This window comes from Haliotis rubra, unplaced genomic scaffold (assembly GCF_003918875.1).
Source record: "Haliotis rubra isolate DU_JTF1 unplaced genomic scaffold, ASM391887v1 Scf174, whole genome shotgun sequence".
Lineage (NCBI taxonomy): Eukaryota > Metazoa > Mollusca > Gastropoda > Lepetellida > Haliotidae > Haliotis > Haliotis rubra.
The window spans coordinates 1032724-1060559 of record NW_025765714.1 but is presented as its reverse complement, the minus strand read 5'-3'; the positions used below and the strand labels follow the sequence as shown (position 1 = coordinate 1060559).

Below are 27836 nucleotides of genomic sequence, written 5' to 3'. Positions count from 1 at the left end.
TTTTGAATGTATCGATAATTGTAAGTCTTAGAAGAAGCATCAATGTATCGATGTATCGTGGCATCCCTATGGACTATTGTTAAAAGTGGTGTAAAACCAAACTCGCTAGAGGGACCGACACTTTTTCACAGGACCAAAGTGTTTCACATCTAAGCTCCAGGATTCACTTCATCATCAGTTGGTATGATATTGTTCAGTAAATAATTACAATGTACTCAATATATGCGGTACATCGAGTTCAAACAGGCATTTACAATAGGTGCATGAGACACATTGAGTTGATGTCAGCAGCAGACTTCTGAATGACCTACATGTGATACATTTGCAGTGGGGCAGCAGGTCAACACTTGGACAGGGGTGTCCCGGTTGTATTGTCATGAAAGATAAATATTTGGTATAAGCTGAAATTCTTTGACCACTCAAGAGATTATGAGATTCAACTGATCAAAGGGAGATAATCACATACGTGTTCAGCAGTTGAGAAATAGAAATCATCTTCTCATCAAAATATTCACTCCTATACAAAATATGATGAGAAATATTACTTTCATTTTCACAACATAAACATCAGAAATAGACTACTGTGAGACACATAGGTAACCACCACAGACACCACGAAGATTTTCTAACACCACAGACCACCATGCAGATGTTCAAGGCTGGTGCATCGGTCACCACCATGGACCACCCTGCTGACCTCCAGGATCTTGGTAGAGGTTGGTGCATCAATCACCACCACAGACCACCCTGCTGACCTCCAGGATCTTGGTAAAGGCTGGTACATCAATCACCACCACAGACCACCCTGCTGACCTCCGGGACCTTGGTAGAGGCTGGTACATCAATCACCACCACTGACCACCCTGCTGACCTCCGGGACCTTGGTAGAGGCTGGTACATCAATCACCACCACAGACCACCCTGCTGACCTCCGGGACCTTGGTAGAGGCTGTGCATCAATCACCACCACAGACCACCCTGCTGACCTCGGGTCAAGGCTGGTGCATCAGTCACCACCATGGACCACCCTGCTGACCTCCAGGATCTTGGTAGAGGCTGGTGCATCAATCACCACCACTGACCACCCTGCTGACCTCCAGGATCTTGGTAAAGGCTGGTACATCAATCACCACCACAGACCACCCTGCTGACCTCCGGGACCTTGGTAGAGGCTGGTACATCAATCACCACCACTGACCACCCTGCTGACCTCCGGGACCTTGGTAGAGGCTGGTACATCAAATACCACCACAGACCACCCTGCTGACCTCCGGCACCTTGGTAGAGGCTGTGCATCAATCACCACCACAGACCACCCTGCTGACCTCCGGGACCTTGGTAGAGGCTGGTACATCAATCACCACCACAGACCACCCTGCTGACCTCAAGGACCTTGGTAGAGGCTGGTGCATCAATCACCACCACAGACCACCCTGCTGACCTCCAGGACCTTGGTAGAGGTCAGTGCATCAGTCACCACCACGGACCACCCTGCTGCCTTCAAAGGCAATATCTTCCTCTTTCAACTTGTCCTCCTCCTCTTTTAATTTATCCTTGACCTCTTCCTCATCAATGTCGACCTCTGACCTCTCTGTCAAGATGAAGGACAGGGGAGAGTCCGGATACTCTGGCCAGGTGAGAAGTGACTGAAAGTAAATAACTCACATTTAGCACTTTCGCAGATCATAAGCAAATTATATCGATCAAACATGAAATTTTTAGAGTAAAATTAATATTTTATACTTATCCTGACTCATGCTTATTGCTTGTCTTCTTCTTCTGGCGAACCTAGTGGAACACTTGTATCTCCCAATTGAAGTTCCCTTCAATAAAAAATCACTCATTAGTACTGACCACGAGTTACCTCCCTTCCACAAGCGCGGGAACGAGGGCGCCACCTGAACCCATGTGCCTCACTCTCTCCTCATATACTGAGCCCAACACCTGAATTTCCAGGGAAATCCAAAGTGTTATGTGGGGAGGATGGGAGGGCTTACCTCATGAGTCAGGATAAGTATAAAATATTAATTTTACTCTAAAAATTTCATATTTTTCCTTATCCTGACTCATGCTTATTGTTTGTAGAATCCTACTGGATAAGGAGGTGGGATTATATATACTTTGGATTTTACTAATTAGTGATTTGAACTGAGATGATTGCAATAACCCTATGGGAACTTCATAAAGGCACTGAACTGAAGAATTCCTGCTGTTAACTTATCAGCTGCCATATAAGGGTTATTACAATTTACTGAATATAATAAAAGAATATATAACATTAAGTAAGCTGAAGCCATTAATGTGATAGTATAAACTCTTGATAGTTTATAGTGAATACTTTTATAATGAACCAAAGTATTAAGCTTACAATATGCATATATATAAGCTATAATATAACTGTGCTTAAGATATAACTATAACTTAAGCTGTATAATAGTAACCAATTACTGAGAGTTTGTTAACTAATACATGTCATGAACTGAACATATGACTGAGCTTAAGGATTGAAACTTAAGCTGAACATATATATAATAGTAGAACTCCTAAGAGTTGTAGGCATATATATAGTATGATATAGAATCACAGTACTGTATAACAGCAAAAGACTCCCTAGAGTTTATTAGCTAATATACTTTATGATATGAGTATAGTACTGTGCTTAAGATATAATTAACTTGAGCTACCTAAATAGCCAAACAACTCCTAGAGTTTGTTAGCTAAAACATTTTATAATGTAACCATAATGCTTAAGATATGAATAAACTTAAGCTAAATATATATTATAGCAAAATATAGTACTCCTTAAGATAGAGTTTGTTAGCTAATACATTTTATAATGTAACCATAATGCTTAAGATATGAATAAACTTAAGCTAAATATATAATAGCAAAAAACTCTTTAGAGTTTGTTAGCTAATATACTTATATGATATAAACATAGTACTGAGCTTAAGATATGAATTAACTTAAGCTACATATATAATAGCAAAAACTCCGTAGAGTTTGTTAGCTAATACATTTTATAATGTAACCATAATGCTTAAGATATGAATAAACTTAAGCTAAATATATAATAGCAAAAAACTCTTTAGAGTTTGTTAGCTAATATACTTATGATGATATAAACATAGTACTGAGCTTAAGATATGAATTAACTTAAGCTACATATATAATAGCAAAACTCTGTCCAGAGAGTTTGTTAGCTAATACATTTTATAATGTAACCATAATGCTTAAGATATGATGAAACTTAAGCTAAATATATAATAGCAAAAAACTCTTTAGAGTTTGTTAGCTAAGATACTTATATGATATAATATAGTACTGAGCTTAAGATATGAATAAACTTAAGCTACATATATAATAGCAAAACTCCTCAGAGTTTGTTAGCTAAAAACATTTTATAATGTAACCATAATGCTTAAGATATGAATAAACTTAAGCTAAATATATAATAGCAAAAACTCTTTAGAGTTTGTTAGCTAATATACTTATGATATAAACATAGTACTGAGCTTAAGATATGAATTAACTTAAGCTACATATATAATAGCCAAAACTCCAGAGAGTTTGTTAGCTAATACATTTTATAATGTACCCATAATGCTTAAGATATGATGAAACTTAAGCTACATATATAATAGCAAAACACTCCGTAAAGTTTGTTAGCTAATACATTTTATAATGTAACCATAATGCTTAAGATATGAATAAACTTAAGCTAAATATATAATAGCAAAAACTCTTTAGAGTTTGTTAGCTAATATACTTATATGATATAAACGTAGTAACTGAGCTTAAGATATGAATTAACTTAAGCTACATATATAATAGCCAAAACTCCGTGAAGCTAATACATGTTAATGTAAAACTAATGCTTAAGATATGATGAAACTTAAGCTAAATATATATAATACAAAAACTCCGTGAGTTTGTTAGCTAATACATGTTATAATGTAAACCATAATGCTTAAGATATGATGAAACTTAAGCAAAATATATAATAGCAAAAACTCTTGAGAGTTTGTTAGCTAATATACTTATATGATATAAACGTAGTACTGAGCTTAAGATATGAATAAACTTAAGCTACATATATAATAGCAAAAACTCTGTAGAGTTTGTTAGCTAATACATTATAATGTAACCATAGAATTGAGCTTAAGATATGATTAACTTAAGCTAAATATATAATAACAAACTCCGTAGAGTTGTTAGCTTATATGTAGTATGATATAAACACCATAGTACTGAGCTTAAGATAATAAATTAAACTTAAGCAAAATATATAGATAGCATGTATCTATTAGTACTGTCATCCGATAAGTATAAAATCTGTAAGATAGACTTATCTTCTCCGTGGAACTGTCAACTGTTGAGCTTGAGGACCATGGGACCCCAAACGGTGGATACCTGAGACTTCCTTGGTGGTGATATCTCTCAGATAGTGGTTGGCAAACACCATATCGGATCTCCAGAAACATCCCTCCATTATGGTATTCAACTAACAATTCCATGTAGAGCTTTAGAGTTGAGGCTAGCTTCTAATTTAAGTGAGGATTAGAAGCTCTTGGAGGGTCAGCATCCAACAGCCTTGTAGGCACGTGAGTATGACAGTTCTGATCCAGATAGAGATAGTAGCACGTAAGACTTCCGCCTCATGAGCTGTAGATATAGGGATAAATAATCTCTTGAATATCCCCTGCCTCTATTTGGATCGTTGGAGATATATTTTCAGTGTAATAACTGGGCATAGTGATAGATCCATCGTTATCATGCGGTCCAAGTATGGATGAGAGAGCTGGGAGGCTGGTGCATCAATCACCACCACTGACCACCCCTGCTGGACCTCCAGGATCTTGGTAAAGGCTGGTACACATCAATCACCACTCACAGACCACCTCTGCTGACCTCCTCGACCTTGGTAGAGGCTGGGTACATCAATCACTACCACTGGACCACCCTGCTGACCTGGGACCTTGGTAGAGGCTGGTACATCAAATACCACCACAGACTCACTCCTGCTGACTCCTCCGCACCTTTGGTGGTGAGGCTGTGCATCAACTGCCTCACCACAGACCACCCTGCTGGACTCCTCCTGACCTTGGTAGAGCTGGTACATCAATCACCACCACAGACCACCCTGCTGCGACCCCTCAAAAGGATCTGGTAGAGGCTGGTGCATCAATCACCACCACAGACCACCCTGCTGACCTCCAGGACCTTGGTAGAGGTCAGTGCATCAGTCACCACCACGACCACCCTGCTGCTGCTCAAAGGCAATATCTTCCTTCTTTCAACTTGTCCTCCTCCTCCCTTTAATTTATCCTTGACCTCTTCCTCATCAATGCTCTTGACCTCTGACCTCTCTGTCAAGATGAAGGACAGGAGAGTCCGATACTCTGGCCAGGTGAGAAGTGACTGAAAAGTAAATAACTCACATTTAGCACTTTCGCGAGATCATAAGCAAAATTATACTCGATCAAACATGAAATTTTAGAAGTAAAATTAATATTTTATACTTATCCTGACTCCATGCTTATTTAGCTTGTCTCTCTTCTGCGAACCTAGTGGAACACTTGTATCTCCCAATTGAAGTTCCTTCAATAAAAATCACTCATTAGTACTGACCACGAAGCTACCTCCCTTCCACAAGCTGAACGAGGGCTTCACCTGAACCCATGTGCCTCACTCTCTCCCTCATATACTGAGTCCAACACCTGAATTTCCAGGAAATCCTCAAAGTGTTATGTGGGAGGATGGGAGGGCTTACCCTCATGAGTCAGATAAGTATAAAATATTAATTTTACTCTAAAAATTTACATATTTTTCCTTATCCTGACTCATGCTTATTGCTTGTAGAATCCCACTGATAAGGAGGTGGGGATTATATATACTTTGGATTTTACTAATTAGTGATTTGAACTGAGATGATTGCAATAACCCTATGGGAACTTCATAAAAGGCACTGAACTGAAGAATTCCTGCTGTTAACTTATCAGCTGCCATATAAGGGTTATTACAATTTACTGAATATAATAAAAGAATATATAACATTAAGTAAGCTGAAGCCATTAATGTGATAGTATAAACTCTTGATAGTTTATAGTGAATACTTTTATAATGAACCAAAGTATTGCTTACACAATGGCATATATATAAGCTATAATATAACTGTGCTTAAGATATAACTATAACTTAAGCTGTATAATAGTAACCAATTACTGAGAGTTTGTTAACTAATACATGTCATGAACTGAACATACATGACTGAGCTTCTAAGGATTGAAACTTAAGCTGAACATATATATAATAGTAGAACTCTAAGAGTTGTAGGCATATATATAGTATGATATAGAATCACAGTACTGTATAACAGCAAAGACTCCTCTAGAGTTTATTAGCTAATATACTTTATGATATGAGTATAGTACTGTGCTTAAGATATAATTAACTTGAGCTACCTAAATAGGCAAAACAACTCCGTAGAGTTTGTTAGCTAAAACATTTTATAATGTAACCATAATGCTTAAGATATGAATAAACTTAAGCTAAATATATAATAGCAAAAACTCCGTAGAGTTTGTTAGCTAATACATTTTATAATGTAACCATAATGCTTAAGATATGAATAAACTTAAGCTAAATATATAATAGCAAAAAACTCTTTAGAGTTTGTTAGCTAATATACTTATATGATATAAACATAGTACTGAGCTTAAGATATGAATTAACTTAAGCTAAATATATAATAGCAAAAAACTCCGTAGAGAGTTTGTTAGCTAATACATTTTATAATGTAACCATAATGCTTAAGATATGAATAAACTTAAGCTAAATATATAATAGCAAAAACTCTTTTAGAGTTTGTTAGCTAATATACTTATATGATATAAACAAAGTACTGAGCTTAAGATATGAATTAATCTTAAAGCTACATATATAATAGCAAAATACTCAAGTGAGTATGTTAGCTAATACATTTTATAATGTACCCATAATGCTTAAGATATGATGAAACTTAGAAGCTAAATATATATAATAGCAAAAACTCTTTTAGAGTTTGTTAGCTAATATACTTATATGATATAAACATAGTACTGAGCTTAAGATATGAATTAACTTGCTACATATATAATAATAAAACCCGTAGAGTTTGTTAGCTAATACATGTTATAATGTAACCATAATGCTTAAGATATGATGAAACTTAAGCAAAATATATAATAGCAAAAACTCTTGAGAGTTTGTTAGCTAATATACTTATATGATATAAACGTAGTACTTGAGCTTAAAGATATGAATAAACTTAAGCTACATATATAATAGCAAAACTCTGTAGAGTTTGTTAGCTAATACATTATAATGTAACCATAGAATTGAGCTTAAGATATGATTAACTTAAGCTAAATATATAATAACTAACTCCTCAGAGTTGTTAGCTTATATGTAGTATGATATAAACACCATAGTAATTGAGCTTAAGATAATAAATTAAACTTAAGCAAAATATATAGATAGCATGTATCTATTAGTATTGTCATCCGATAAGTATAAAATCTGTAAGATAGACTTATCTTCTCCGTGGAACTGTCAACTGTTGAGCTTGAGGACCATGGGACCAAACGGTGGATACCTGAGACTTCCTTTGGTGGTGATATCTCTCAGATAGTGGTTGGCAAACACCATATCGGATCTCCAGAAACATCCCTCCATTATGGTATTCAAATCTAACAATTCCCATGTAGAGCTTAGAGTTGAGGCTAGCTCTAATTTCGCGTGAGGATTAGAAGCTCTTGGAGGGTCACATCCTACAGCCTTGTAGGCAACGTAGTATGACAGTTCTGATCCAGATAGAGATAGTAGTACGTGAAGACTTCCGTCTGCGTGAGCTGTAGATATAGGGATAAATAATCTCTTGAATATCCCCTGCTCTATTTGGATCGTTGGAGATATATTTTCAGTGTACTGAACTGGGCATAGTGATAGATCCATCAGATCATGCGTCCAAGTATGGATGAGAGAGCTGGGACGTGGAATAATCTGTCTGGTTGACCTGGCAGTTGGTTTTCCCTATAAAATCCCAGCGAAGTCCCAGATGAGCTTGGCGTTATGAAAATCATCAAAGCGTGTTCTCTCAGAATCCAGTGCGTGAATCTGACATCCTGGTGGCCGTGAGCTAGTGCTAACAGGATCAAGGTTTGTGGGTCAGTGATTCAAACGATGTAGATAGCGATGGTTCAAAAACCTCACTAGTGAGGTGTTGGAGCATTATATTAGATCCCAAGCTGGGCTGCTGAAACTTCCGCTTCTAATCCTCCAATCGAACGCTTGTAACAAACCGAAAGTAACTCTGGCGCTTTTGTCAACTTGATCACTTCTCATAGTATGACAGAACTTATAGCTGCCAGATAAATGGACAAGGTTGAGCATTTTAGATTCTTAGTTTAACGTAGATAACATAAGAAATCTGCCACTTGAGGATGTGTAGCATATCTGGCTGTAAATCCTTTCTTAGCAGCCGTGAATTGACAAAACTGTGCCATTTGTCATCATATAAGTTACGAAGTCGAGTTACGTCAGGCAAAGCGTGGACCGCTGTAGCAGCTCTGGCAGAATAACCTCTTATTCAGACATGCCTTGATACAATCCATGGTGAAGTTGGAATGCTTCTGGTGTATCGTGCACTTGTTTGGCGTGCAGATGTATCAATAGATTGGAGCGTTGTGGGAGCTGAAGAATTAGTTTTCCGATTTCTTGTATGAGATCTGGAAACCAAGTTCTCGCTAGCCAGTAGGGCGTGACCAAATCAGATGGAGGCTCTGCATTTGACTGATTTTCTGTAAGACTTGCTTAGTGCATCCGTTGCCCATGCTAGTGGGTCTGTCACTGGCGATACGAATGTTGTCAGTTGCTTGTTGAACCGAGTGGTGAATAGGTCTATCAGAGGAGATCCTATTTCCCTGTGTGTGGAGCATCCATTCTGTCGTGGGCGACGGTAGGTATAGCCCAGAGAGAGCGTCTGCTAATACATTCTATGCTCCTGGAATGTGGCAAGTACTGACGTGTATGTTTAGATTGTCGATTCGATCGAACAGTCTGAAACATCGAGTCAGTAGGTTCTGTGACCTGGTTGAACCTTGTTTGTTCACATAAAAAAACGCCAGTGTTGAATTGTCTGTGTGAACCATTATCTGAGCGCTCTGTAGTAGGTTGCTCCAGTGACTTATGGCGCTTATAACTGCTTGCATCTCTAGCAGATTATGTGACATTTGCTCTCTTGATTGCTCCATAGACCTGAGGCTGTCCTGCCGGTAAGGTGGCTCCCCAACCTTGTAGTGACGCTGGCCTCACGCATACAGATGTGTTTTTCGACCTCGCTCTACTAAGGAGACGCTTAAGCAAACATTCAACTCTCTTGGTCTTGATGATGAAATTCAACTGTAGTCTGAGACGCTGTGGATTTGGATCCACTTGTATACCGCCGCCAAGGAAAATTCGCCATAAAGTCCTTTGACGATGCTCACTGAGATAATGTTGTCACTTGCAGCCTAAGTCTTGAACTGTGAACTATGCTCGACCTCTGTGTAGAGGCGTTGTCCATCAGCGTCCAATCAGAACAAGGCATTTTGATTCTGTAGAGTACCCGCTGCTGTGATGTCACCGTGTAGCAGGAAAAGGAACCTTGTATAATATAGTGCCGTCGTTGATATTAGAACAATCGCCGGTCTTCACAGAAGCTTCCCCGGTTACCCGAAAGTAACCACGTGTTCTGAGGGTTAATGGTTAACGACTAAACCCTCCGCCGAAATACCCGCCTGTAATATTAATGCTGGGTAGGTTATTTCCTGGCTGTCGAAAGAAAGTAACTTCAGTCTTGAAGATAATTCGACTTCCTTATATAAAGGTTTAATAAAACTTGCAAAGTTGTCAACTTGTAGACTGTATACATGAATGTATCGTCATAATTGTAGAATTAAAGCTGAACTTGTTGTACATATTTCTTCCCTCAGAAATCGTTGACGATATGAGTTTTATTCGCTGTAACAAGGTTGCTGTTCAATTCCGTAATAGAATTGTCTGCAGATTCATGCTTGGGCTTCGAAGATTTGGAGCAGGCTGTATCCAGATTAGCTGGTACCGCTGCAATCGGATCAATAGGAGGTAAGGTGAAATAGTCTACATCATCATTCTTCATCACGTAAGTCTGAGTTGAATTCTCGCTCTTCGATGAAAAACACGCTTGTAACTCATTCACCATCCAGTATCTAATCTCAGCATCTGAGAAATGATGCTTTCCTCCTCTTTGGCCGTAGGGTCACATGTCGGAGTCCTAGATCTATAGGGAAGATCTATGAGAGGACTGTGATGAACGGACTGACGAGTGTCTCCAGTGTAAGGAGACCTTGGAGGGAGACACCCTCCTCAACGCTGGGGACTTCGCTAACTCTACTATATCTTCCGAACGTTGGGGGCTTCGCAGCGAACGCTGGGGGCTTCCGCGGGCTCTTCTAGGCTGATGTAGATCTTCTAGGCGATGAAGAACTGGAGCCACTTAGCCTTCAGCGACCTTCATGCGAATGTATCGAGTCAGTGTCCGTGATCGACATATGAGCGCTTGCTTTGCTAACGCCTTCGGCGGCATGACAAAGCAGGCGTGCGTAGCGCTCTCCTTCTCCGCGCAAGCCTCTTGCAAGGTGAGGCTCTAGCTCCTTCCACGGAGGCTGCCTGGGGATACCTTATGCAAAGAGCTCACTCTGGGCAGGGTTGCCCGCTGGAGGCGCCGTCTATGGGCTCAGAGGCCCCACGCCGAAGGCAAAGGCTCTGAGGCCCTGTATGACTTGATATGGGGTGGGCTCTGAGGCCCGTGGGCTCTGAGGTGCCTCTGTAAGCCGTGAAGCGGTCTTCCATCACCCTCATTATCTGGTTGATCAAGTCGCCTGAAGCGGTTCATGCTGATGAGGGATGTCTCTCTGCAGAGGTGACGGGACCCTCAGATAAAATTTCTGGTGATAGTGTCGGCATCTCCGGTTGTGTGCTAATCTGCGCTTGAGGTAACAGTCGCAGAAACAAGACGCTTTATGACGGCCGAGCATCTGGAATGATAATCGGAATGTCATCATCATATAAAGATAATTCTGTGATAGGTAAACTATCGAGGCAAAATTATTAGATTTTGTAGATTTCCCTTTGACGAAGGCTGTAGACCTAGGGTTCAAAACTTATGTGATGATATGGACGCTTCCTAGTCTTAGACTGAGAAGACGGCAGGTCTTGAGATGCAGGTCGCTGCTTGAACATAGCGGACTGCGTCCCACGCTTATTCTCGAGGGAACTCAGGCATGCCACCAGCCGGTGGCGGTCGCCAGTCAACATTGACAGGGAATATTAGCTTCTGATCTAATAGCCATGACTGAAGATTGTTTGCAAGATTTATCTGCCTTCCGTCTAAAAACGGAACATAAATATTTATCAAAGGCAGAAATTGGTAAATTAATACATAATTTACAACGAGAAAACAAAGAACATGGAGTAATGCAACTAGGGCATTTTAAATGTGGATCAGTAGCGGAATAACGTAAGTTTACAATCTGTGCAGATTCTCATTAACGTAAACTACTGAACAATCACGGCGAACCGTGAATAAACAGCAGAAACACCATTAATAATCAATGCAAGTTGAATAAGGATACTAGTTACACCTCTATACTAAGTATAAAAGGTACTAAACTAAAAGGATATAGTGTGTTGGGAGACACAGGCGCTCTCACGACCAGCTCACTGGGCGAAGAAGGAGAGAGTGAGGCACATGGGTTCAGGTGGCGCCCTCGTTCCCGCGCTTGTGGAAGGGAGGTAACTCGTGGTCAGTACTAATGAGTGATTTTTTATTGAAGGGAACTTCAATTGGGAGATACAAGTGTTCCACTAGGTTCGCCAGAAGAAGAAGACAAGCAATAAGCATGAGTCAGGATAAGGAAAAATTAAAGTTTTCCAAATATACAAATATATTGTGGTGTATGCTATGCATACACACTGATACACTTAATGCCAAATAATGTCTGGCAAAAGACTGGAAACAATCTGTGTGTCAGATGCCTTTGAACATGGTGTCATGTGTTGTTTTGATGTGCCTTGAGTCTTTCAGGTAGTTCATGCCTTAAAGCTTACATGCAACGCAAAACACAACATTGCAGATTCTGATACCTTTCGGTACGGACTTACAGTAACAAATTATCAAAAATGCAAATTCAACTTATAAATATCGCGATCAAAAACCCCCCATGAAATCAGAGTTCAAACGATTCACTAAAATAAGTGGTGAAAAGTGGTTTCAACAGCTGTGCTGCACGCATGCGCAGTGAATAGGTTCACGGGGCTCGAACTGGGATGCCCAGATTATAAGGTCGTGAGCAGGAGCAGTCTAATCTTGGTTATGTACACAAACAACAAATAGTAAATAATCTACTCATTACATAAAAGAACCTAGTTAATGATCTAGATCTACTCAGCTGTGTCAACCAGTGAGGCATTCGACATTTCAAGATGGAAAACCTTCGCTAGCGGTGAGTACCGAAGTAGGCTTTGATGTGAGCTATTTTTCTAATGTTTTGTTGATTTTTCACAGGTGCGAGCTTTTTATATGTTATGACTATAGATTACCGATTTAACTGTTTATATAATTTCATTTGACTATTTCACCACACATTCATTCTTCTTCTTTTACAGAGTCACTTTCTCAGTTCGAGCACTACTTAAAAGCATCGGCCATTGTTTAGCATTGTCAGAATTTCAACTGTGATATAGATATGCCTCTGTCACAGACAAAACTCAATGTCTGTTTTATTGACACATATGTGTCTGCCTGCCTGCCTGCCTGTTTGCTAATGACAATATGCAATACACAACTTCGGGATCACTGACCACATGCAATTTGAACTTAACACCTATCAGGGCTATACACCATAAACAAAACGCATTGATTTATGGCTCTAAGTTCCGTCCCCTGTCATTATGTAATTACACAGAGTTGTGGCAGGTGGTGATACTTGTACACATGACATGTTATGATGTCTGTTGATTGCACAATGTTATACACAAAAATGAGCATGTATTTACAAACCCAACATCTCTATGCACATACACAAAAGAGCCCTGAGTGTATCGGGCAAATGCACCAGCCAATGAAAGCCTTTGTCACACTTAAGTGCACTTCACCCACTCTGACTGGATTCCTGTATCCCGAGTATTTCTTCGTTTTGAGGGAAGTCAAATATACAAATATATTGTGGTGTATGCTATGCATACACACTGATACATAATGCCAAATAATGTCTGGCAAAAGACTGGAAACAATCTGTGTGTCAGATGCCTTTGAACATGGTGTCATGTGTTGTTTTGATGTGCCTTGAGTCTTTCAGGTAGTTCATGCCTTAAAGCTTACATGCAGCATAAAACACAACATTACAGATTCTGATATTACCTTCGCACGGACTTACAGTAACAAATTATCAAAATGCAAATTCAACTTATAAATATCGGCGATCAAAACCCCCATGAAATCAGAGTTCAAACGATTCACTAAAATAAGTGGTGAAAAGTGGTTTCAACAGCTGTGCTGCACGCATGCGCAGTGAATAGGTTCACGGGGCTCGAACTGGGATGCCCAGATTATAAGGTCGTGAGCAGGAGCAGTCTAATCTTGGTTATGTACACAAACAACAAATAGTAAATAATCTACTCATTACATAAAAGAACCTAGTTAATGATCTAGATCTACTCAGCTGTGTCAACCAGTGAGGCATTCGACATTTCAAGATGGAAAACCTTCGCTAGCGGTGAGTACTCGAAGTAGGCTTTGATGTGAGCTATTTTTCTAATGTTTTGTTGATTTTTCACAGGTGCGAGCTTTTTATATGTTATGACTATAGATTACCGATTTAACTGTTTATATAATTTCATTTGACTATTTCACCACACATTCATTCTTCTTACAGAGTCACTTTCTCAGTTCGATACTTAAAAGCATCGTCATTGTTTAGCATTGTCAGAATTTCAACTGTGATATAGATATGCCTCTGTCACAGACAAAACTCAATGTCTGTTTTATTGACACATATGTGTCTGCCTGCCTGCCTGCCTGTTTGCTAATGACAATATGCAATACACAACTTCGATCACTGACCACATGCAATTTGAACTTAACACCTATCAGGCTATACACCATAAACAAAACGCATTGATTTATGGCCCAAGTTCCGTCCCTGTCACATTATGTAATTACACAGACAGGCAGGTGTGATACTTGTACACATGACATGTTATGATGTCTGTTGATTGCACAATGTTATACACAAAAAATGAGCATGTATTTACAAAACCCAACATCTCTATGCACATACACAAAGAGCCCTGAGTGTATCGGCAAATGCACCAGCCAATGAAAGCCTTTGTCACACTTAAGTGCACGCCCACCCACTCTGACTGGATTCGCTATCCCGAGTACTTCGTTTTGAGGGAAGTAAACCCGAGTATTTGATTTTGCGATTGTACGCTTATAATTTTGTTTATTAGTTATTACATAGTCAGCAATGTATATCATATGTCATGAATAAATGATAATTGTGTTTTAATTATGTTTATTTATTGGTTGCATCTAACCTTTCACCATACCAACAAGTTTTACCACCCAATGTATAAGGTGGCCCCTTTCTCAACCCCCACTTCCCCATTTCAGGTAAGAAAAACTGACCTCATACGAATCCCGGATAAAATACCCCCCTCCAAAAACCACCCAAGAGGCTTTTTCCCTATGATGCACTTTTGGGCAGTATTTTGTCTGGTTACCCCGTATTTGCGGCAACAAACTGTATATCTGTGTATGACTATGTCAAGACATCCCTATACTGTGCCAACACATTTATATGTAATATCTCATCCAACATGTGAAGTACACTGCTAAGTGTGTCCTGTTCAGTATATCTCTGCTCCAACAATGCCTTGGACTGATTTGCTACCTTACTTTTGTTGCCAGGATATTTATCATAGTAGAATAGACAGACTATAGACTCCATAACAGAAGAAGGACAGTCAACTCACATCTATGTACATCATATTCATCACATTAGCACCTGAATGGAGGATATTGTTAACCAAAGCATCACAGAACTGTAGCTTTCTTGTATATGAAAGCAACAAAGACTTAACACTGAACAACTATTGCTGTCAGTTTGATATTTAAATAGCTTCTGTACAAATTCTTGGGACCAAAAGTCTACATAGGTTTCCTCAGTTTTTGTGATTTCAAGACAATGTCTTTAACTATCCTCTCAAGATACCAATATCTCATGTAGAACCTTACAAGAAAATATTAACCAAATATTATACAATAACAACAACCAAATTATTATGGATAATGAATTCTGATCTTATTCAGATGTTATTTTCATGAATAATAGGACAATTAACTGAAATCTGACAGCACTACAATTGCTTGCAGTAAAGCAGAGTGCAAGTGTGTAAAACCCCTTACTGCACACAGTTGGCATCAATCTCATCACCATCAAATTGACCTATATTGGTTCTTATTGAGCATGTTGAAATTGAAGTCTTGAACACATTACAAACCAAAAACTCAACAAATTCATACAATACCTTTGAAGCATTACATTTTACAGTCATAGATTATATCTTATTATCTGCAAATTGTCAGAAGGTAGCATACAAAATTGTGTAAACTTAAATGTTCTTCTTCTAGTGTATTTGCCCATGTTCACACAGTGTCCACATTCTGACATCAATACTAATTCTCACTCCCCCCGTCCCTGACTGGCAGCTTACCTTGGTTTAGCCTTTAGCCTGCTGAATTAATTTCATATGTATTTGTTTATTTACTGCCATTGCCATGATCATTCCTATTCATCCAGTCGGTGATGTAACATTCAGATTGTTTTTGTTCATAACTAATTAAACCAAATGTTACTAATTTTCTAGAAGTGACTGCTGTCATCCCTATGTAGCGACTGCTGTCATCCCTATGTAGCGACTGCTGTCATCCGTGTAGCGACTGCTGTCATCCCGTGTAGCGACTGCTGTCATCCCTATGTAGGGACTGCTGTCATCCCTATGTAGCGACTGCTGTCATCCCTATGTAGCGACTGCTGTCATCCTATGTAGCGACTGCTGTCATCCCTATGTAGCGACTGCTGTCATCCCTATGTAGCGACTGCTGTCATCCTCTATGTAGCGACTGCTGTCATCCCTATGTAGCGACTGCTGTCATCCCTATGTAGCGACTGCTGTCATCCCTATGTAGCGACTGCTGTCATCCTATGTAGCGACTGCTGTCATCCCTATGTAGCGACTGCTGTCATCCCTATGTAGCGACTGCTGTCATCCCTATGTAGCGACTTGCTGTCATCCCTATGTATCCCTATGTAGCGATGCTGTCATCCCTATGCGACTGCTGTCATCCTTGTAGGCGTAGCGACTGCTGTCATCCCTATGTAGCGACTGCTGTCATCCCTATGTAGCGACTGCTGTCATCCATCCTATGTAGCGACTGCTGTCATCCCGACTGCTGTCATCCTATGCTAGCATCTGCTGTCATCCTGCTGTCATCCCATATGTAGTGACTGCTGTCATCGACTGTAGTGCTGTCATCCCCTATGTAGCGACTGCTGTCATCCCTATGTAGCGACTGCTGTCATCCCTATGTAGCGACTGCTGTCATCCCTATGTAGCGACTGCTGTCATCCTATGTAGCGACTGCTGTCATCCCTATGTAGCTGTCATCCCTGCTGTCATCCCTATGTAGCGACTGCTGTCATCCCTATGTAGCGCTGACTGCTGTCATCCCTATGTAGCGACTGCTGTCATCCCTATGTAGCTGCTGTCTGCTGTCATCCCTATGTAGCGACTGCTGTCATCCTGCTGTATCCTATACTGCTGTCATCCCTATGTAGCGACTGCTGTCATCCCTATGTAGCGACTGCTGTCATCCCTATGTAGCGACTGCTGTCATCCCTATGTAGCGACTGCTGTCATCCCTATGTAGCGACTGCTGTCATCCCTATGTAGCGACTGCTGCTGTCATCCCTATGTAGCGACTGCTGTCATCCCTGTCATCCCGATGTAGCGACTGCTGTCATCCCTATAGTGAGCATCCCTATGTAATGCTGCTGTCATCCCTATGTAGCGACTGCTGTCATCCCTATGTAGCGACTGCTGTCATCCCTATGTAGCGACTGCTGTCATCCTATGCTAGTCATCCCTATATAGCGACTGCTGTCATCCCTATGTAGCGACTGCTGTCATCCCTATGTAGCGACTGCTGTCATCCCTATAGCGACTGCTGTCATCCCTATGTAGTGACTGCTGTCATCCCTATGTAGCGACTGCTGTCATCCCTATGTAGTGACTGCTGTCATCCTATGTAGCGACTGCTGTCATCCCTATGTAGCTGTAGCTGTCATCCCTATGTAGCGACTGCTGTCATCCCTATGTAGCGACTGCTGCTGTCATCCTCACTGCTGTGTCATCCCTATGTAGCGACTGCTGCTGTCATCCCTGCTGACTGCTGTCATCCCTATGTAGCGACTGCTGTCATCCCTCCCTATGTAGCGACTGCTGTCATCCCTATGTAGCTGATGCTGTCATCCTGTCATCCTGCGACTGCTGTCATCCCGACTGCTGTCATCCCTATGTAGCGACTGCTGTCATCCCTATGTAGCTATGTAGCGACTGTCATGTCATCTGTCATCCCTATGTAGCGACTGCTGTCATCCCTATGCTGTCATCCCTATGCGACTGCTGTCATCCCTATGTAGCTGCTGCTGTCATCCCTAATGCATGCTGTCATCCCTATGTAGCGACTGCTGTCATCCCTATGCTGACTGCTGTCATCCTATATAGCGACTGCTGTCATCCCTATGTAGCGACTGCTGTCATCCCTATGCTGTCATCCCTAATGTGGCGACTATCCTGTAGCTTAATGGCGCTGCTGTCATCCCTATCCTATGTAGCGACTGCTGTCATCCCTATGTAGTAGCGACTGCTGTCATCCCTATGTAGCGACTGCTGTCATCCCTATGTAGCGACTGCTGTCATCCCTATGTAGCGACTGCTGTCATCCCTATGTAGCTACTGCTGTCATCCCTATGTAGCGACTGCTGTCATCCCTATGTAGCTACTGCTGTCATCCCTATGTAGCGACTGCTGTCATCCCTATGTGTAGCGACTGCTGTCATCCCTATGTAGCGACTGCTGTCATCCCTATGTAGCGACTGCTGTCATCCCTATGTAGCGACTGCTGTCATCTCTATGTAGCGACTGCTGTCATCCTATGTAGCGACTGTCATCCCTCATCTCTATGTAGCTGCTGCATCTATGTGCTGTCATCTCTATGTAGCGACTGCTGTCATCTCTATGTAGCGACTGCTGTCATCTCTATGTAGCGACTGCTGTCATCTCTATGTAGCTGACAGCTCTGTCATCTCTATGTAGCGACTGCTGTCATCTCTATGTAGCGACTGCTGTCATCTCTATGTAGCGACTGCTGTCATCCCTATGTAGCGACTGCTGTGGTGGTGTAGGGATTACTGACCTTGAAGACCTCCAGCAGCTGTGCCGGAGTCAGGTCCATCACTAGCTGCATCATGGAGAACCTGGCCTGGATCAAGTGCAGCCCACACCCAGGGATCAGCTGTCTGTTGACAGAAGCAGACCGGATTACAAACCACAATTGCAGCAGCTGATAATACTAATGACACCAAATAGTTACAAAATTCTTTAATAAAGCATATGACTTTATGGATAATAACTTCTTGTTTATTGCATTGATTGACTGTTCAGTGTGGATTCGTTTTCAAGCTTGAAAACGGTGTAAGAATCTACACCGAAATGTCACACAATGCAATAAACAAGAAGTTGTTATCCATAAAGTAGTATGCTCTATTAGTGACTCACCAACTTCTAGAATTCCAATCAAACAATTAACATATATCTTTGATTGTGCATTCTTTCATCAATATCATAGAAATTTACACCTGTATTTCTGTCACTTTTAAGAGAACCTCAGCTGTAGATATTTATCAGAAAAAGAGCAAAGAATGTCACTGTCTGTTGGGAAGGGTCATGAAGCAGAGGACAATTTATGAGAATAGGTTTAAGGCTTTTTCATTTTGTCTTTTCAGGGAAGGTTATGAAGAAAATGTACATGGACATGGGGAGACTCATGATAAATATGACAAACATTAGAGGGTGACTTTATTTTGAGGGCATTTTCTGTGCATGTAAAACCTCTGACTCATCCCCTTCCTTCAATAAAAAACAGATTCTCCAAATACACCTGAGGTGAGGTGATAAGATTAACTTACTCCATTCGGGGGATGAATCTGTCATTCCTCCTGAACAGGAGCTGTTTAAGGAACATGGCAAAGGTGGTGATCTCACTGGGAGGAAGGATCTGTTCTACATTTGGCTTCACCGACAGCTGCACAAGGTACTTTGTGTTGACATCACACTCGGGGTACAGCCGGGTCTGGACAACAGACACAGTGAGATAGCACTACACTCAGTCCTCAACAGACACAGTGAGACAACACTACACTCAGTCCTCAACAGACACAGTGAGACAACACTACATTCAGTCCTCAACAGACACAGTGAGACAACACTACATTCAGTCCTCAACAGACACAGTGAGACAACACTACACTCAGTCCTCAACAGACACAGTGAGACAACACTACATTCAGTCCTCAACAGACACAGTGAGACAACACTACACTCAGTCCTCAACAGACACAGTGAGACAACACTACATTCAGTCCTCAACAGACACAGTGAGATAAAACCACATTCAGTTCTAAATAACAGACACAGTGAGATAGCACTACTATCAGTCCTCAATAACAGACACAGTGAGACAACACTACAATTAGTCCTCAATAACAGACACAGTGAGACAACACTACAATTAGTCCTCAACAGACACAGTGAGACAACACTACAATTAGTCCTCAACAGACACAGTGAGACATCACTACTATCAGTTCTCAACAGACACAGTGAGACAACACTACATTCAGTCCTCAACAGACACAGTGAGATAAAACCACATTCAGTTCTAAATAACAGACACAGTGAGATAGCACTACTATCACTATCAGTCCTCAATAACAGACACAGTGAGACAACACTACAATTAGTCCTCAACAGACACAGTGAGACAACACTACAATTAGTCCTCAACAGACACGGTGAGACTACACAACACTCAGTGCTCAATAACAGACATAGTGAGATAACACTACACTCAGTCCTCAATAACAGACACAGTGAGACAACACTACACTCAGTCCTCAATAACAGACACAGTGAGATAACACTACACTCATGCCTCAATAACAGACACAGTGAGACAACACTACACTCAGTCTTCAATAACAGACACAGTGAGATAACACTACCCTCAGTCCTCAACAGACACAGTGAGACAACACTACACTCAGTCCTCAATAACAGACACAGTGAGATAACGCTACACTTAGTCCTCAACAGACACGGTGAGACAACACTACACTCAGTCCTCAACAGACACAGTGAGACAACACTACACTCAGTCCTCAACAGACACAATAAGACAACGCTACACTCAGTCCTCAATAACAGACACCGTGAGATAATACTACACTCATTCCTCAACAGACACAGTAACAACAATTATCAAGCATGGCTTTATTACTATTCTATCCCTTTAAAAAATATGAAATTAAAATATTTCCTTAGAAAAGGCATGATGTATCTTACCACTTTCCTGATTTTCTTCCTAAATGGAGGTGCAAATTTGTTGTGTTCAAGCTGAAAATGAAATGGTCAATTTTAGAGTTGTCAATAATCTCACATCAATGTTGATAGTTACCAATAAGCAATAATTTAAAGGGGCATGATATAAACTCTTATTCATAGAAATATTCTAGAAGCTAGCTTCATCTCACCTCCATCACCAACTTGAAGTCAAAGAAACTGTAGAGGATGACAGCCACTTTGTTGTAGAAGACGGACGACCAAACGTCACCCCGACAAACCTTCAGTTGCTGAAGAAAGAGAGTACCGTACTTGTTAGCCAGCAAGAATGACAGGTGGCCTTGAGTCACAACATCCACAAGCTTTCTCTATGTGCAGTCACCCAGGTCATACATCATTGGGGCATGATGACACTGTCACCAAGGTCATACATCACTGGGGCATGATGACACAATGTCACCCAGGTCATACATCACTGGGGTATGATGACACACTGTCACCCAGGTCATACATCACTGGGGTATGATGACACACTGTCACCCAGGTCATACATCACTGGGGTATGATGACACACTGTCACCCAGGTCATACATCACTGGGGTATGATGACACACTGTCACCCAGGTCATACATCACTGGGGCATGATGACACACTGTCACCCAGGTCATACATCACTGGGGTATGATGACACACTGTCACCCAGGTCATACATCACTGGGGCATGATGACACACTGTCACCCAGGTCATACATCACTGGGGTATGATGACACACTGTCACCCAGGTCATACATCACTGGGGTATGATGACACACTGTCACCCAGGTCATACATCACTGGGGCACAATCACACACTATTAGCCATGTTGTTATCTGATTCTCTCTCATCGGATCTTACAAGTTTAATTTTATTTACATCTCTGAGAGTTTGGGTCAGGATATCAATGAAAAGCTTACCAATGCCTGGCAAGACTCACCAGGTACATTTTAGCAGACACAAACAAGAACCAGTTCCTTGGCCTGACAGAGAACAGCCCTTCCCCTAAGGCAAAGGTCTTGGACAGGTAGGAGAGGAAGGGATACTCCTTGTTTTTACTCAGAACACCAAACACACTGACAGGAACATCTGTAGAACAGGTACAGTGCCATGCTAAATACAGATTTCAACCAATAATACTTGACAGACAAATGAATTATGCAGGTGACTAAACGTAAACACCGTAAATACAGAGGGTTCAATTTAAGCCCTTGATTAAACTTACACCGGAAGCATGTTGACATCACAATCTGACAGAATCAGACAAAACCAGTTTCTATAAGATCCCATAAAATCATCAATATTGAAAAGTAGATGCATGAATTAGTCTAAATCTCAGATCATTGATGGATGTGTCTTGTTTTTTTACTGTTACATTTCGCTTCGCATATTGTGCCCATGTTGGGAATCGAACCCGGGTCTTCGGTGTGATTAGCGAACGTTTTAACCACTAGGCTACCCCACCGCCCCAAATACCTTACGATTATCATTAATAAACGAGTAAATATCATAACGTGACACAGCGGTCAACTTCAGTGATAGATGAAGATACAGTACAGTACTATTTTTGAAGTACTCATTGTATATGGCTTTGTCCATGAAGGTATCATGGGAGTGATAGAGATTACTGAACGAGTGTCTGTCAGATACCATTTAACTTACAACAAGTTGTATCTGACAGACACGAGTACAGTAATCTGTTTCTTACACACCATAAAATTGCACCATTTTAAGGTCGAATAGATTCAAATTTCAGATTTTCTCATCGTAGCTGCGCAATAATACACAACACAATGTTTATGAATGAGTGACGTCACTTGGCTTCCTAATCACAACTCATCCCCAAGGTGACCCTCCACGAAAAAGTTTCTGCTACATCTTCGTGTCATCAAGGCAATGGTGATACTGACTGAATTTAGTTTTACGCCGCCGCTTTTAGCAATATTCCACCAATATCACGGCGGGGGACACCAGAAATGGGCTTAACGGCAATGGTGATAATGCAAACTAGATCAGATCACAGAAAATTAATTAAACCCTCTAAAACAATGATGTTACCATGTAAATGTGGATGATTTTAATTCTTGCAAGCATAAAAGATTTGAGCGTGTGATGCATCGTTATTGTTTGGTGGTTGTCGTCATTGAAAGATTGTTTTGGATATCTCTGCAAATTGGGGATCTGTACTTGTGTACGTTAGATGTTCTCCCATCGACCAGAGCCACAACTATTGAGTGTGTGTAATTAGGTGTAACCCATGTGCTTGAATGTGACATTGCTGAGGTTACGTTCACTATCAATGGGGGACTACTCTTCTTCGCCACAGCCTTCTCGTTTTCACGAGCCAGAAACTGCCACTTGGAATGTAACGGAATTTACAGAGTTTTCAGTATGAAATGTGAGTTGATTACATCCTGTATGTTATCAAGACATAAACTTTGCATTATCATGCGTTGGAGGAATTTCTTAAGCAATGACTTATGTGTAGATCAACCGTTCCTGTACATGTTCGATTTGCACTCATGAAGCCTTGCAAAACGTTCCATGTTGTACATTGTTTCAACGAGTGTGTTTTGGTTCTGATTGTCATGAGTGAATTTGATAACATTGGAATCACATAGTATCTTGGAGCTGGAAGTGGGCCTTCATCATGTGTATCAGTGAAAATGTCATCTTCATCAATGCATCAAAGAAACAACGAGGCAAATCGATCTCACATTGGACAGGCATTGACGTTATCGTGTTAGGTATTTTTGCAAGACGACACATGACACTTGTCGCATCTCTCCAGTAAAAGTACCAATGTTGTACATTTTGAATAATCGAAGGGAATCTCGGGCTTTATCTCTAACAGTGATTTTCACATAACTGTTTACACAGGTATCACTGATTGTTCGAGCCATTTTGAATTCATGACTAGAAATCAAAAGTTTTAATAAAAGGAATAAGAAAATAAATAAATTTGTGTTATATTTATTCTACTTGTGATTCATTGTATAAATACCTGTTTATGTTGCAATCGCGAAAATAACAGGTAGGTGTAAAGGGGTATTTTTTCCACGAGTAACAGGTTTCTGTTCGATTGAAGCATGAGTAACTTATCAATGAATTTTAATCAGGAAAGTAGTCCGTCATAACCTGACCCTAGGTCATCATCATGGAGTAGCCAATCACAGGATTAGAAATTGATCTCACACATATGTGTGATACCAGTTTTCTCACATGGGTTTCTCACCCACAGGTGTGTAAGAAACTACTATACAACACAAAGCAACTGAACCGCTGCAACCTATCTGCTATGTCTGACCTGTCAGCAGCCTGGATGTTATGTACTGGGCAATGCTGTTCTCTACTTCCTTGTACCTGGCATCATGCTTGTTCGTGATCATGTCCCGCCTCCACAAGATGAAAGGATCAAAGTCAAAATACTTGAGTCTGTCTGGTCCCACTGTCCTCTCAATCTCCTGTAAACCAAGGCTAGGAATACACTGGGACAACAATGGAAGTCTTCCCTTGCATTGCTGGCAGGCTATCACCCCTGCTGGAACAGTAGTTAGTTAGTGAGTTTCATGCCGCACTCAGCAATATTCCAGCTATATGGCAGCGGTCTGTAAATAATTGAGTCTGGACCAGACAATTCAGTGATCAACAGCACGAGAATTGATCTACGCAATTGGGAACCGATGACATGTGTCAACGAAGTCAGTGGGCCTGACCACCCGATCCTGTTAGTCGTCTCTTAGTCTTACTGAAGACCAACTGTAACCCGGATCTTCACGGGTCTGCTGGAACAGTAGGGGCGGTAGCCCAATGGTTAAAGTGTCCGCTCGTCATGGTTTTGGTTTCCTCTGGGCCAGGTTACCAAAAACGTTTTCGCCGGCAGGCCCATGAGATAATCACGCATGAGTGCAAATACAGAAAGTAAACTAAAATGAGGACATGAGTCAACTGTTAAAAAACTGCTAGTTATCCTCCATCAACCCAAAGCCATCATGATATCCATATAGGAGGTGAGGTGAAATTGGGATTTACGTCGTGCTTGAGAATATTTCGCTCATATGACGATGTGCATGCGTATGTATGTGCGGCTGCTTGTACTAGCCCAGACTTAAGCTGGTTTTATAGTGCTAGCCCACTGAGATACCATGCCACAGTGAAGCATGAATACCCCACTCAGACACATTATACTGACTCTGTGCCGACCAGTCCTGGTTGTACCTATTAATGCCGAATGCCAGGCAGGGACCAACAAGTACCATATTTTAATGTCTTTTGGTATGACGTGGTCGGGGATCAAACACGCAACCTTCCGCTGTCTGGGCGGACGCTCTAACCACTACACCACGGAAGTGGTCCTATATCCATATAGGAGACCAAATTGACTAGTATGAGTATTTACAGGATGACAAGTGGCCAGTGACATCAAGGTTACAATGCCCTATGTTGGGATGCAGATGCTGGAATGATGTACCTGCATGTATGGCTGGAATTCTGGTTTACTCTCTACAGCAACAACGTGCTGACACCCTGCATCAAAGAAAGCCCTTGTCAATATCCCTGGCCCTGAAAGTACAAGAACCACAATAACAGAAGACCTTCACATCTTTGTACAGCTTGAACCCATACTCATGTCAAGTGACAGAAACTAAGAGCATGTGCTGTTCTACAGAATGGGTCAGTGAAACAAACAGATTTCAAAATGACAGGTATTTCACTTCTTACTACCAGCTGGTTAGTTGGGTGACTAATCTGCCAACAATAAACATCGGTAAAGCAGAATATACTCCATTCTAGTGTCTACACCACCATGATGATGGAGACATCAGATTGCCAGCATCAGCCATGCTCCCCTCATTTCAGCTTGTGGCAGGGTAGTAGATGTGTTACAGTAGTAGGATGGAGAGTGCTGTATCCATATGTTGAAGTATTGTATGCACAGGATAATGCTAATGGGCGAAAAGGGATAGATTCTAGCTCACTCACCAGGATTTGCCTCGACAAGGACACAACTCTCGGATGGCTGGTTTTGATAAACTGCTGTCGCTATAGCCCCTGAAAATATAACTCAAATCATCACTTCAAATATTGCAAGAAATTAACAAGAGTGAGTGAGTGAGTGAGTTTAGTTTTACGCCTCACTCAGCAATATTCCAGCTATATGCCGGCGGTCTGTAAATAATCGAGTCTGGACCAGACAATCCAGTGATCAACAGCATGAGCATCGATCTACGCAATTGGGAACCGATGACATGTGTCAACCAAGCCAGCGAGCCTGACCACCCGATCCCGTTAGTCGCCTCTTACGACAAGCATGGGTTTCTGAAGGCTCATTCCAACCCGGACCTTCACGGGTAGAAATTGGCAAGAAATGACTATGGGCATCATCAATACATATCACGCTACTAAAGTCTCAATATAGTATGCAACATGATAGTAAGGAACACTGAGCTCTGGCTTCTACCACACTGTGTGAGTCTGTATTCTGGCTGACACAACTAGGCATGATGAGAAACTGGGCTATGTAATAACATACATAGCAATACCAAAACATTTTCAGTTATTACAGATTGTTCCTAGTAATATCTAATGTAATTATTGCCATATCAGAAGAGGTTTGGATTATTTCATAACACTTAGTGTGTAAAGAGTGTGTTTCAAAGGGAAATGGTTTATATACAGTCTCTTTTCCATTTGTTGTGCAGTCAGTAACAATGTTAGCTAACCAACTCTTCCTTACCATTTTTCTGTTGATCAACCTCAATACACACATACTTTTTCCCAAATGAGGATACATCAGAAAAATGCTTTTGGTCATATTAAATCTTGAAATCTGTTTGCTAACCACTTCCATATTTATCAATATGTTTTTCTCAACTTATTCTGTTATTATCCCATGCCACGAAGTGGGAGGTGGATAAAGGTTTGAGCTCCATCTGTCCGTCCGAGATGATGGGTACAGATTTTCACACTTTACATACAGGAAAACCAAATTTGGTAAGTGTTTTCAGGACAGAAATGCCTTGAAGGAATTCGAAAACAGAAACTGTGTTACAATTTGTTACAGAGTTATGGCCTTTTTCATGCACTTCTTGATTTGGTGCACGTTATCCTCAATGGGAACAGACTTTCTCATTTAACAGCTTATGTATCGCTACTTGTAGGAAGAATGAATAGTTGTCAAAATAGGAACAGAACACTGTGGCAGGGGATATCACCCTGTTTTCTTCTTTAGTTTTATTTTGACATATGGTGGTGTGGTGTTTTCACATCTCTAAGGCGTCACCGTCATTTTGCCATCTGTATAATTACTTGCAATATCTCTGTCAATGATGTAATGACTTGAACGAGTAACAGTTTTCCCCGCCAACACCTCATGACTGGACAAGACCTTTTCCTTGCTGGGCACATCTTCTGCGTGTAACAACGACCGATGTTTAGGCACCGGCTCCACGCGTTGAGTGGGTATGTCAGGTCGGGATGTTGGATCATTTGTAAAGTTTCTTGTACCAAAATGTCTTGGAACAGAGGAAGCACCAAATTTTTTTGGGATCGCTTGCGTAAGCCGTAAAAAACGGGAACAGTTAATACAAAGGTGCATGTCCCGGTCTTAATGAAAACTTCCTGAGTGGCGTGAGTGTGTCAAAACAGTAAAACAAGCTGCTGCCGATTTGACATTGAGAATGAGATATAAGCTATGTTTCTCTCAGACATGTCAAAGATGTCATCCCTTGATTAGTCATTCCAAGAAAGCTTATAGAAACCTTGAAAAATATAGAGTTATTAGTTCAATGTCAGGCAAAATGTTCTGTCGAAAATCAGTGTAGAAATCCACTTGTTTATAAACAAGAGCACGTTTTCATGGTGGCAGCCATATTGTGTCATGTGACCATATTATTTTTATTTTAACCATCGCAAAACTATTGGTTTTAAGTTCTCGTTTCATTAGCAATACTGTATGTGGATGATCGAACAATGGTCGAACCTAATTTTTACAG

The 27836-nt window shown here is 40.9% G+C and overlaps 1 protein-coding gene across 13 annotated transcripts; it reads right to left on the bottom strand.

The window, feature by feature from the left end:
- LOC124272900 (dimethyladenosine transferase 2, mitochondrial-like) lies at positions 1–27713 on the bottom strand. 13 transcript variants are annotated; one of them, XR_006897485.1, is made up of 13 exons: positions 27151–27713; positions 25825–25893; positions 25313–25404; positions 24149–24305; positions 21782–21930; positions 20997–21095; positions 20809–20859; positions 19374–19537; positions 18602–18704; positions 1442–1646; positions 1278–1383; positions 1037–1219; positions 1–986 (listed from the first exon to the last, which is right to left on the bottom strand). XR_006897485.1 is itself a non-coding variant. In XM_046708123.1 (11 exons), exons 1-10 carry the CDS (start codon positions 27437–27439, stop codon positions 1470–1472), a joined length of 1350 nt encoding a protein of 449 aa, XP_046564079.1. In that variant the 5' UTR covers positions 27440–27713; the 3' UTR covers positions 1–986; positions 1442–1469. The 13 variants fall into 13 exon arrangements, 1 of the variants encoding a protein (XP_046564079.1); XR_006897475.1 differs by having other exon boundaries at positions 1278–1646; XR_006897476.1 differs by having other exon boundaries at positions 1–929; positions 1278–1646.
- Positions 27714–27836: the final 123 nt, after the last annotated feature.